We start from the raw sequence: 12,303 nt of genomic DNA on the forward strand, positions 1-12,303 counted from the left end.
GTCCAAACAGTATATGTGATATGCTGTTGATGATCACAGTACAAGTAAGTCAAACTTCATGGAAACAAGATAACGCCTTGCCTTTTCTATTGGCATCGAATGGTGCACAAAACAGACAGGTACATTGAAGTAGCACACTTAGCTTATTACAACTATTACAACAACAAAGCCTTAGTCCGAATGAGCTCATTACGTTGGTTGAATACATAGCCTCAACATCAATTATGGATTTTTAACACAATCTGTATGCAATTTTCGTCACAAATAAAGCATATGTTGCAATCTTACTTGCCAATTTAGTAGTTCAAAACAAAACATCATGTTTCTTTGTTTGTAAATGAATAACATTTGATCACATTAACGTTCAGATGGTATGTATAATTGCGAAATGGCAAAATTTTGATGATTATAATTACGAGTAGCTCTTTTTTTTCTCTTATTTTGGTGAGATGAATTTACCATATAAGAGTATGACATCTTTATTTGTTAAATGAAACTTTTGTATATATAGGTGAGATTTATGTGGAGAAATAAGTTTTTCATTCCATATATTATAAGGTATCACTCATTTCTCCCTTGATTATAAGAAACAAAATGCTTTGGGGTTCAATACAACCCTATGGGCTATGGTATGCAATTTAGTTAGTAGTAGTTAATCCTAAGAAGATAGCAATGAGTGCTAAAAAAAATGGTTTGCCCTCCATTTCCATTCATATTCCTCTGCTTGAATTATTGAACTCGAAATTAGCTTCATTTTAGACTGTGTAGCTTTGCTGGATTGTATCAATATCCAGTCCTTTGTTCTTTACCACCGACTCAACATGTCCTTTTAAAGTGTGCATTTCCTGCAGCCTGCACTCTTAAATTTAACTACATCAAATATTTGCTCAAACCATTTCCAAATCTAGCTACTACTAAACTCATAAGATCGTTGGAGTTGCGTTCTGATGGCATTCGCGAAGTTGATCATTTTATTTTTAACGTTTGTCATAAGGGAGTACAATATCAAGAAATGGAATAAGAATGTTTTTCATGCTAATTAAGCTAAGATAGATCTCAAATGCATAGAGAAGAAACATAAGTAAGCCTTTTAGTTTGCCTTATAATTAATGGCATCTAGCTAGCTAAGTAGGAAACTAGTACAAAAGAACCTACTAGTCTAACTATACCTTGCCATTTCAGCACGTTTTTTGGCCTGCTCAGCTATTTCAGACAACTCCTTGTAGTTGTTGGTTTCGTTGTGCAAGGCATCGTTTGCGGGGGTTTGGAGGCCGTGGAGGGTGCGTTGAGCCACAGCCCACTGAGCCTCTCTTTCCCCCTTTCCGTAATCCCTCTTTGTAGTAAAAGCAGTCTACAAACATGGAATTAACTTGAATTTAAGGCTTTAGGACTAGGTAGGTTATATATGGTTATAGAGTTGGCTTGTGTAGGGATTTTAAGGTTTGTTACCTTATTCTGAATCATGTTGTCCCATGCTTGTCCGGTTAAGGCATAACGCGCTATAATTTTGAGGATGTCAAGGGGAATGTAAGTGACAACACTGTAAAGCCAAATCACTCCAGCCCATCCCCATCCAATGCCGGTCACCCTAGCAAAATTCCACTTGGCGTATACAGCAATAAGTGTAGCCACTAGTTGAGCAGCAAGGAAGGCAACCACCAGAAGAATACCAGGGCGTTCTACAAAGGACCAACTCCTTGATCGAGTTACAAATATGAGTGCTTGACTTATGATACTCACTTGAAGGTACAAGGCTGCTGTGAGTTCATCAACGTTGGACTTGATTGATCTTACACCAAAAATATCCTGTAAAATAACATAGCCAGATTATATAGAGTAATTCATATAGGAAAATTTGTTCTAAACTGAACTAGCTAGTTAATCTAATGATTTTGATTTATACTCACTGTAAATATATTAGTGTCATGTGCCAGGAAGAAAAAAAGAGCGGTAGTTAGAGCCATGTAACTGCCAAGAATGATTCCGGTGACAAAAATCTCATTGAGTTTCCAGGAATCAGGAACAGGCGAGGGCTTCACTCTGTCTTTAGAGATTGTCATGATGGTACCATCATTAAGGACGGCGATGATCAAGACCATGAATGGAGGGAAGTCATATTGCCATATGAGGACAACTAATAGAAACCCAAACACTATACGAATAGTGATTGATACCGCATAGATAGTGTAGTTCTTCATCCTCTGGAAAATTGCCCTGCTAGTCAAAACAGCACTCACTATTACGCTTAGCCCTGGTTCGGTCAATACAATATCTGATGCACTTCTTGCTGCATCTGTCGCATCATCCACCGCAATACCAATGTCTGCCTTCTTCAGGGCAGGTGCATCGTTCACACCATCTCCAGTCATACCACAAATATGATTTCTTTCTTGTAGCTTCTTTACAATCTCATACTTGTGCTCTGCATATAATTTATTCAATTGAAGTAATACTTATCAGTTATTCATGGATTTCACATTTTGAGAAAAATAAAAAAGGTATGAGGATATGTTGCTGTTATACCAGGGAAGACTCCAGCAAAACCATCAGCCTGTTCGATAAGCTCTTCAACGGGGATGGAAGCAATGGACTCGTCCATGTTTTGTCCTAGAAGGGTAGAAGAAGGATACATATTGGTGCCCATCCCAAGCCTACGACCAGTCTCTTTTCCAATAGCAAGTTGGTCACCAGTGATCATCTTAACGTTGACACCAAGATCAAGTGCCCGACGAATAGTCTCTGCACTGTCATGCCTAGGAGGATCGAAAAGTGGCAAGAGACCCACAAACTCCCACGGGCTGCCTGCACTCTCCTTAGTTTTCTCTGGAACACTCTAAGACAAGATGGCATTGTTGTAATTCAAAATAACGTCAATAATACTAATATGCACAACTAATACTTATATATGGACTATGGTTCTTTACCTGTCTAGCAACAGCCAAAGATCTAAGTCCACGATCAGCATAACTATCAATCACGGCATGAGCCTTTTTCATTATCTCACCCTTAAGATCGCAAAGCTCAATGATCTGGAGAAAGAACAGATATAAGAAGTAAGGACATCTTGTAAATTTGCAATGCCATCCATTACCCTATCATTTGTCCTGTTTGTTACCTACCTGTTCAGGAGCACCTTTGCTAACTCTATACCAGTTTCCGTTTGAGTCAATGTAGGTGATGGCAGTGCGCTTCTCCACAGGATTGAATGGCAAGAAATGTATCTCTTCAATTCCTGCTCTTGCCTACAAGGCAATAGCGAGAGCGAGTGATTCAGGAAAAGTTAAAAGTTAAATGATTCAGTTCACCTATAACAACAGGAAAGCATACAACAAATACCTCTTTAGGATCGCTCAACATCCCAACAATGCAAGCATCAATGGCATCCTGATTTTCAACCCTAGAAGCACGTGCACCTAACAATACCAGGTTGTCCCTATCTACATCCTTGGTGAACACCTCAATAAGGGCCTTGTCAACTGTCAACTTATTAAGGGTGAGGGTACCCGTCTTGTCACTGCAGAGGACATCCATACCAGCCATTTCCTCGATGGCTGTCATCCTCTTGGTGATGGCACCCTGTTGGGATAGTCGATGAGAACCAATAGCCATCGTCACTGACAACACTGTTGGCATGGCGATTGGAATCCCACCGATCAGGAGAACTAACAGATTGTCAATTCCTTCCCTATACCTCCTATGTTGGATAGGAAACATCACTATTATCTCAATCACCATACCAACAACAATGGAGATAATGCAGAAGTTACCAATGGATGTCAAAACCTGTTCATTCAATAATAATCAGATAAAAATAACTTCAGCATTTAAGTATAAAAAAGAAATTATACATTTCATGGAAAATACTCGGAATATATATAAGGTAAACCTTTTGAAAGTGGCCAACTTGGTTGGTGCTGTCCACCAAGTGAGCAGCCTTGCCAAAGAAGGTGTGGACACCAGTAGCAATGACAACTGCCTTGATTTCACCTTGTTTGCAAGTAGAACCAGAGAAGACTTCATTGCCAGGGTACTTGGTGACCGGTAAGGATTCGCCAGTAAGTGCAGCCTGATCCACCTTAAGGGGATCCCCTTCCAAGAGACGCGCATCTGCTGGGATTATATCTCCCAACTTGATGCTGATTACATCTCCAGGTACCAAAATAGATGCATCTTCCTCCCCCCATTTCCCATCTCTAATCACCTAAACATACAATTATTGTTATCAAAAAGCAAAAAGAAATATTAACAGAGAAATACTAGAATCCTAAATAAGAGTATAACATATTACAATACAATGGCACATAATTTAAGTACCTTGGTTTTGGGAGCAAGATTAGCCATGAGAGAGGCTGCAGCATTTCCAGCATTATTTTCTTCAATGAAGCTAATCGTCGAGTTAATTATAAGCAAAACAACAATTCCAACAAAGTCTTGCCAATCTGGAGGTCTGCCTCCTCCATTAGCTAAAACAATAGCCATGACAGCAGCTGCTTCCATAACCCATGATAGAGGATTCCACATGAACCCCAAAAATTTGAGGAACTTGCTCTCCTATACAATCATAATAATGTATCACATTATTAATCAATAACTATTCTTTTCTTTTCTTCATTTCAACTAACATTCATTTTCCTCCTAATGTAGCCTACAAGCCTTATAATAAAACGAATATGGACGATAAGCTACTAAAACATAACACAGAGCATCATGATATACAAGCATTCATAATATATTTCTTGCCTTCTTCTCCTCAAGTTTGTTGGGGCCAAAGATTTTGAGCCTTTTTTCTCCCTCGGCGGAGCTTAAACCATCTTTGCTACATCTCAGCTGCTTGAAGACTTCGTCCACAGGGATTTGCTCCTACACAAATTTCGAGTCAAAATATATAAGACTGGAAACAAAGTAACAAAGGAATTTTATTTCGATAAATGTATTGAGTACAATCTCTATATATGATCTTTCACTGCCATGATTTTCATTTCTTTTTGTACATGATCAAAGCATTTAACAAGTTCAGCTAATAGCAACATAATCTACTTACAAGATCGACATTCTCGTTCTTTATTTGCTCTAGAGAGATATCTCCACTAGAGCCCATTGGGATGGATCACAGTTGCTAGGAAGAGAGAGAATCTTCCCTCTCTTCAATCAAATATGAGGAAGAAATTATTAAAACCAATATATCACACTTATATTTTTCAACTTTTTTGTAAATTTTTTTGGTCTTTTTCAATCCCCTTTTCTCCAATAAGCAGGCTAGTTCGTCAATGGAGGAAGATTCGGATTTCGTTGTCGAAGCGAAAACAAGCAAAGTCCTATGAATGGAATGGAAAGGAGAGGGCAAAAATTGGGATGAGAATGGCAAATTCTCTTATACATGAGTTAAGGAGAAAAAGAAGGGAGGAAGAGAATTGAATTGTAATCCCTTAAATTTTGGAGGACAACAATTTTTTGAAGTGAAATCCGTTATTTTTGTTGGTGTTACCTGATTTTGAGGGATACCTAACGTTCAAACATAAGTGGGTTCCCAAAATGGGTGGTATGTCAATGGCGGGTGAAGATAACTAACATTTGAAATTTTGTTTATTTTAAGAGTTTTATTAACTTTGTTTTCCCCTTATATCCCACTTATTTTTTTATATATAACTATAATTACTTCTTTTTAAAATAATTATCAATGTATGATTTGTGACACATGAGTGATTTTTGATATTTGTGTGACTTATGAACAATTGGAATTACTGTCAAAAAAAAAAAACAATTGGAATTAAATGGTCCAATGTAATAATAAACAGAACTATAGACAATATTTTTGTAAAAGCTATTACAATATATTTCGGAATATTGGGATTTGATTATCAATTACATGATATTATCAAATAAATAAGCATAACTTTTCTCATATACTTAATATTTTCAATATTTCGATCTCATATCTTTGGAGTAATGCTTTGAGATTGTCAAATAAAATAAATAAAAAAATTATTGTATGCCAATTCATGTTTTCATGAACATTCAATGAAATTTTTAGATACAATAAGATATCATGTTTTTTATTAATGTCATTGCACACTCTAGTCAAGATTTTTATTGCCGTTCCTGATGAAGAAGGAACTTATTATTGATAATTCGAATACAACTGAATTTCCTAAAAAGGTTCGCCAGACTCGAAAACATTCCATCAAAAGAAGCCCAAAGTGAACCAAAGAGATATTCGTACATTGAACAAGAGAAAAGATTGACTAAAATATAATAATTAATTTATCCGTTCTTTAATAATTGTATCTAAAGAAATCGACCCACATATTAATGGTAGTGGTATAATAACCTTCCTTAAGAAAAGGTAATCATACAATTACCACTAGGCATTTTAAAGGTAATCGTAAGATAAAAAGGAAATGGTACATATTAAAAAATTGGAGGTAGTACTATAACCTTGTGATTTAATTTCCATGTGTATCATAATATAATTTGGTGGAACTGAAGTAAAAGAATCCCAAAAAAAGGACTTCATTGTTCATTCATCTATTATCTTCAAAGTTGTCTATCATATATTCATACTCACACAAACCTCTCGACTCTAGTTATACGATACAAAATTGTTAGGACTCTATATATGATATGTACTACGAATAACAATTATATTCTTAATACATATATACAGAGTCCTAACAAAGATAAAAACTGAGTTTTTACTCTTTTTAGTGAAAACAAAGTATTGTTATAGAGATGAGTTATAACTTGTACGATACAAAACAAATCCGAGTTTTAATCGAAATCAGAGTATTGTTATAGAGATGACATTATGATCACAAAAACCAAACTCTATTAGACTCAAGTGTCAAGCATCAAAGGTTTGCCACTGATCTTAAGTTCTTTGAAACAAACAGTATGAGTTTCATTATCAGCTGAAAATCACTCATCCTTAACAGTGTGTTTGGTTCATTTTTAGTAAAGGAAAGAAAGGGAAGAGAAAGGAAGGGAAGAGAAAAGAAAAGAATGGAAGAGAAAGGAAAAAAACCTTAAATTTTCTTGTTTGGTATAAATTTTCTCTTTCCTTTCGCATTCCCCCGCTTTTGGGAGGAAAAGAGAGTGAAATTTTATTAAAGAGTATTTCCTTCCAATTCCTCCCATTTCCTTTCACTTAATTTCTTTTTTTAATAAACCAAACATTGGAAAGTAATAAATTTCCTTCCACTTCCTTTCTTTTCCTTCCAAATCCTTTCTACCAAACAAACTGTAAAATTTATACCAACAGAAAAACCACCCTCATCCTCTTTTGCTTTTCTGATATCACCCAATCCCCCATAGCCAAGAACCTCCAAATACATTCCATTTCCAAGGCCTTGTTCGGCAATACTTTTTTGGTAGCGGATAGGAGTTAGACAAAGCCAAACAGGATTACAAATAAAAAGACGAGGAAAATTGAACAAAACACTACTATGTAATTACTTCACAATAAAAAGATTAATAATGTTTGCTTTTTGTTCTCCCCAACTTATTTTCAATTCAGTTCAATTCAACTCTAGACAATATTTTTACTCAAACATATCACTATTCAATTCAGCAGGTTTTAAACCAAAGAGAACAGGCCCTAAAGTTACAAAACGTATCAGCATTGAAACTTAAAAGTTGATCGTAATCTCATAGAAATACTCCATTAAGCAAGAATAACATCTCATCAACAGAAAATTGTCGAAGCTCCACAAAACTTCAATTACCAAAAATTCTTAAATCTAAAATCCAAAAAAAAAAAAAGATAGGTAAGGCACGAGCCCTGAGCAAAGGAGCATCCACCTCAGAAGCCGAGCTTGGTGCGACGCCAGTGCCTACGCTTTGCATTGTACCTATAGAAGACATCATAACGCCACAATTGAGTTCAAATAATCAAAACATCTTCAATGAACTGGGTTCACAATCATTTATTATGAACCAAACTAACTATATTAGAAAAGAAATCGTCAATATAATATGAAACTAACTATAATCATAAAATTGATTATATACAAAAACGGACTACTTTCTCAATTTCAATTTAGTTGTGATATTTTCTAATAACTTCCCTCTATCTCTGTCTTATCACCGTAATTTTAGAAGGGTAATAACTAAATGGAAAATGAGGAAGTACATCAAATGAAAACTAACTACTTCCTCCGTTTTATATTGCTCGCTACCCTTCTCAATTCAGAGACTCCTAGGCAATGGCAAAAAGAAAGTGTAGCAATGAAACTTCACGCAATCAAAAGTGTAGCGAATATTATGAAACGGAGCTAGTGTATTAAATGAAAATTGAGTATATATATGTTTATGTGCAGAGCAATGAGTTGCTGTGAATTCGATCCATTCAAATTTTTAAAAAAATAATCAAAATGAACATAGTAAAATACCTGATGGTGTTGTCAGTCCTCATGCGAATCCAGTAAGGGATGGGCCTATTTTGCCTCATCTTCTTGGCCAACTTCTTCTTGATCATGAACGACTTGTGTGAAGGCTAACAAAATTAAGTAAAAAAACAACTTAAACTTTCCATTAATAATCAATCAACAATTATCAATAATGAGCAGTTGCAGATGATGGATGGGAGGAGAGAGAAAATACCATCTTTGCTGGTTCTGGTTCTGGTTGTGGTTCTGCTACGATGAAATGGCGGAGGAACCCTAAATCTAAATGGAAAATGAAACCCTAAACTTCAAATGATTTACTTTTCTAAAACCCCATTTACTGGGCTCCATCTTATTGGATTCGCACTTCATGTGTTGGACTTGGACAGTTGGACCTAACACCTATTTTATATTGGGCTTTGCTAAACGACGCCCTAGATTTTCCTACTAACGCCCTAAATACAGTATTTTTATACTTCGTATTTTTTTTCTCTCTCCTCCCCTTAACCCCTAAGGCAGTGATGATTTTTTTTACCCTCCCTCACCAGTCACCACTCCCTCCACATTGCCACACCACCACCGCCGCTGCCGCCACCACCACCACATCCTGACAGACACCTTTAATTTTTTCCTTTGATCTCTCTGTTTTTTCTCCCTGTTGATTGAACGCCGTATATATTTGTTTAATGAACTAGATCCCTCTGTTTTATACAACCCAAAGGAATCTAGTTCCATTAAATCAATGCTAGTGCAAGAGATGTGATTTACAGATGCAACCATGACAATTCTGCAATATTCAGAAGTGTAAAAAATGAAGCAAACTTTAGAAGGATATTTATGGCTGTTCAAATGTAGCTTTTTTTCATAAACAGGGAGAAAAATCAGGAAGCAAACTCATAAAAATCTCTCTGTTTTTTCTCCTTTTTTTTTTGAAATTAAGAAGGGGAGGCGTCCTTGGTGGACGCCCCACCACCGGTGGCGGCGTCCTTGGCAGGCGCCTCACCACATGGTGAGGCGCCTGCCAAGGACGCCGCCACCGGTGGTGGGGCGTCCACCAAGGACGCCTCCCCTTCTTTTTTTAAAAAAAAGTTCAAAAAAATAAGGGGGCGCCCACAAGGACGCCCCACCACCGGTGGAGGCGTCCTTGGCAGGCGCCTCACCATGTGGTGGAGCGCCTGCCAAGGACGCCTCCACCGGTGGTGGGGCGTCCTTGGTGGGCGCCCCCTATTTTTTTTAAAAAAAAAAAAGTCCAGAAAAAGGGAGAAAAACAGAGATGCCGGAACTCGAAAAGGTGTCGCCGGAGGAAGGTCCTTGCCGCGCAAATCACCACTGCTCCTCACCGGAATTAACCTTATCGCCGGAGATACTCGCCGGAGATACTCGCCGGAATTCTTCTTCTCGCCGGAGTATGAGATTTTTGCACATGTTTGTTGATGGAAAGTGGTGATGAGAGTGAAAGAGAGTGGGAGTGGGAGAGTGGGAGAGTGGGAGGGTGGGAGTATAAGAATACACAAATACAAATCTATGTATTTATACAGGGCGTTAGTATGAAATTCTAGGGCGACGTTTAGCAAATGAGTTTATTTTTGGACTCTTTATCAATTGTTCCACAAAATGCAACTATATGCTTTATTTTCTTCAACTGTTTCTTTTATAAAATTAAACTTAATTTCATTCTTTTATTACAAGTTATATAAAATGTTCAATTTCTTTATTATTATTATTATTATTATTATTATTATTATTATTATTATTATTATTATTATTATCATTATTATTATTATAAAAACAACATTATATGTAGACGACTTAATTAATTTTATAAACAATAATTGAAGATGGAGCTAGTTAAGTCGGTTAATAAAAATCTTTAGCAACTAGTTTCATGATAAGTTCAGGCCTTGTCTGGTTGACAAAACAAATCATGGGAAGTGCAAATTCCTAGGAAGTAGAAGTATATAAAGTTGTTTGGTTGGCAAAATCATGGGAATTTGCACTTCCTAGGAAGTTCTACTTCCCACACAGTGGGGGAAGTTGCTTACCTAGTCTCCCCTAGGTAAGTGCCACTTCCCATAATTCCATCTTCCCATAGTCTACCAAACAATTTTGTTTACTTCCTAGGAAGTGAAATTTCATGGGAAGTGAAATTTCATGGGAAGTGAAAAAGCAAGGGAAGATCAACTTCCCAAGTGCAACCAAACGATACCTCAGTACAACAAGCTAGATTACCTTGAAAGATTTCACAAAATTTCATACCTAAACTAGTTTTTAGGCCCGAGCTATGTCCCGCGTAATTATACCTTTCATTTATTAATATCTATACTAATATATTAAAAGGCATTCCTAGACAAGGAACGTGCCACGTGTCGCTCTCCATGTTTGAATCCATATAATTCGCATACAATAAAAAAAGTTGAAAACTGCATTATATAAAATTTGATCTTGTGACTTCAAGCTCATATATTAAAGTTTTAACCACTAAACCAAGTCATATTTAGTGTTATCATTTCAAAGCGAAATATAAATAAATGAAAACGCCATTACTCGGGAAGTAGCCCGAAACTGAAAAATATTAGTATAGATTAATATATAAATATTTTACTTTGAAATAATAGCATCAAGTATCTATTTTTGTGATCTCGAGATCGAATCTTACCTAATGCATTTTTCTATTTTTTTAGTGTATGTAGATTACATAGCATAAAATAATCCAAGCAAAGGCGTCACATGGAATTGTTCCTGGCTTAAGAACGTCTTGAAAAGTTTGTTATAGATAATTATGAATAAGGAACAATAAATAATTGTGGCCTCGTGACTTCATTTCCAAATTCCAGCCAATAATAAAAATGTAGGTGTATTGACCATCATTTAATTTTATTTACTTATTGGTGTCATAATTTTCTTACATACCAAATTGGCAAAAAAAAAACTTAAATTTTCATACAAAGTTGGTTATTTGGTTGAATTACTTTCATTGAACTCTTTTACAATTGTAAATGTATAAGTAATTTTTGTTTTGCATAAGAGATAGACAATATAGTAGGGTGGACTTTTATAAAAGCGTTGAACATTGTTGTTACGTAAATGACTAAAAGAAATACTAACTTTTGGTTAACGACGAAAGTATCATTGAGAGTTGAAACACGTTTTAAAGTTTAGGGGTATCATTTAGAACTTCTAAAAAGTTGGGGTACAACTGAGAATTCAATAGTTTATAGGCCACAGAAAAATTTAAAAATTAAATAAGATTCACGAAAAAGTTATCTGAAAAGAACGTGTGCATCAACATGTTAAATAGACAAAAAAAAAGCCAACTTTTCCCTCAAAATTCTAATGCTTACTCAAAATATCTCTATTGAAAAGTTGTACTAATAAAGGAACTATTCAAAGTTTGCCAAAAGTACCAGATTTACCCCTTTGATTTCGTAGTACATTTAAAGAAGATTATTATTAGATTCTATTATATTTATTAGATTCTATTATATTTGTTATTAGATCGTTATTATAAATTAGTAAAAGGGAGTGTCAGAGTGTCACTAAACACTTGATTCAAGTAACAAAATAAAAATTAGAGATGTTATCTTAGATAACCCTAACATATAGCCCTTTTTCCCAAATAACCCCCACATTACTACCACTATCATGAATAACCCTAAATTTGTAATTAAACATGACGAAATTACAATTGATTCGACTTTAGATAGGTTTGGTGCCATTTAAGAAGGTTGTTGATGGTTATCCAAAAGGATGTACATTAATTTTGATGCATAATTCAAGAATTTTATTTCTGGCAGTAGACCACTAATATGGGGCCAGACCACCTTCTTCAAATTTAATGTCATCAAACAACTTCTTAAATGGTGCCAAATCCATCCAAAGACAAACCAAGCTAACACTGTTTGTAATTCCAATTATATTTAAT

General features: G+C 35.7%; 2 protein-coding genes across 2 annotated transcripts; both read right to left on the bottom strand.

Annotated features, from left to right (window-relative positions):
- Nucleotides 1-547: 547 nt before the first annotated feature.
- Nucleotides 548-6,563, bottom strand: LOC104901808 (ATPase 8, plasma membrane-type). Its single transcript, XM_010689426.4, has 12 exons — nucleotides 5,042-6,563; nucleotides 4,741-4,860; nucleotides 4,315-4,551; nucleotides 3,887-4,201; nucleotides 3,337-3,783; nucleotides 3,120-3,242; nucleotides 2,925-3,029; nucleotides 2,524-2,833; nucleotides 1,908-2,422; nucleotides 1,450-1,806; nucleotides 1,170-1,351; nucleotides 548-852 (listed from the first exon to the last, which is right to left on the bottom strand). The coding sequence occupies exons 1-12, from the start codon at nucleotides 5,096-5,098 to the stop codon at nucleotides 756-758; spliced, it is 2,865 nt and encodes a 954-aa protein (XP_010687728.2). The 5' UTR covers nucleotides 5,099-6,563; the 3' UTR covers nucleotides 548-755.
- Nucleotides 6,564-7,618: 1,055 nt separating this feature from the next.
- LOC104901809 (60S ribosomal protein L39-3) lies at nucleotides 7,619-8,749 on the bottom strand. The gene is made up of 3 exons (XM_010689427.4): nucleotides 8,599-8,749; nucleotides 8,388-8,491; nucleotides 7,619-7,847 (listed from the first exon to the last, which is right to left on the bottom strand). Exons 1-3 carry the CDS (start codon nucleotides 8,599-8,601, stop codon nucleotides 7,799-7,801), a joined length of 156 nt encoding a protein of 51 aa, XP_010687729.1. The 5' UTR covers nucleotides 8,602-8,749; the 3' UTR covers nucleotides 7,619-7,798.
- Nucleotides 8,750-12,303: the final 3,554 nt, after the last annotated feature.

The sequence above is a fragment of the Beta vulgaris genome, chromosome 8 (assembly GCF_026745355.1).
Source record: "Beta vulgaris subsp. vulgaris cultivar EL10 chromosome 8, EL10.2, whole genome shotgun sequence".
NCBI lineage: Eukaryota > Viridiplantae > Streptophyta > Magnoliopsida > Caryophyllales > Amaranthaceae > Beta > Beta vulgaris.

Coding starts and splice junctions, on each gene's coding strand:
- LOC104901809 (XM_010689427.4), bottom strand. Junction 7,848..8,387: donor AGGACTGACAACACCATCAG/GTATTTTACTAT, acceptor TGTCTTCTATAG/GTACAATGCAAAGCGTAGGC.
- LOC104901808 (XM_010689426.4), bottom strand. CDS start 5,098: ATGGGCTCTAGTGGAGATATCTCTCTAGAGCAAATAAAGAACGAGAAT. Junction 4,552..4,740: donor ACAAACTTGAGGAGAAGAAG/GCAAGAAATATA, acceptor ATGATTGTATAG/GAGAGCAAGTTCCTCAAATT. Junction 2,423..2,523: donor TTTTGCTGGAGTCTTCCCTG/GTATAACAGCAA, acceptor AATTATATGCAG/AGCACAAGTATGAGATTGTA.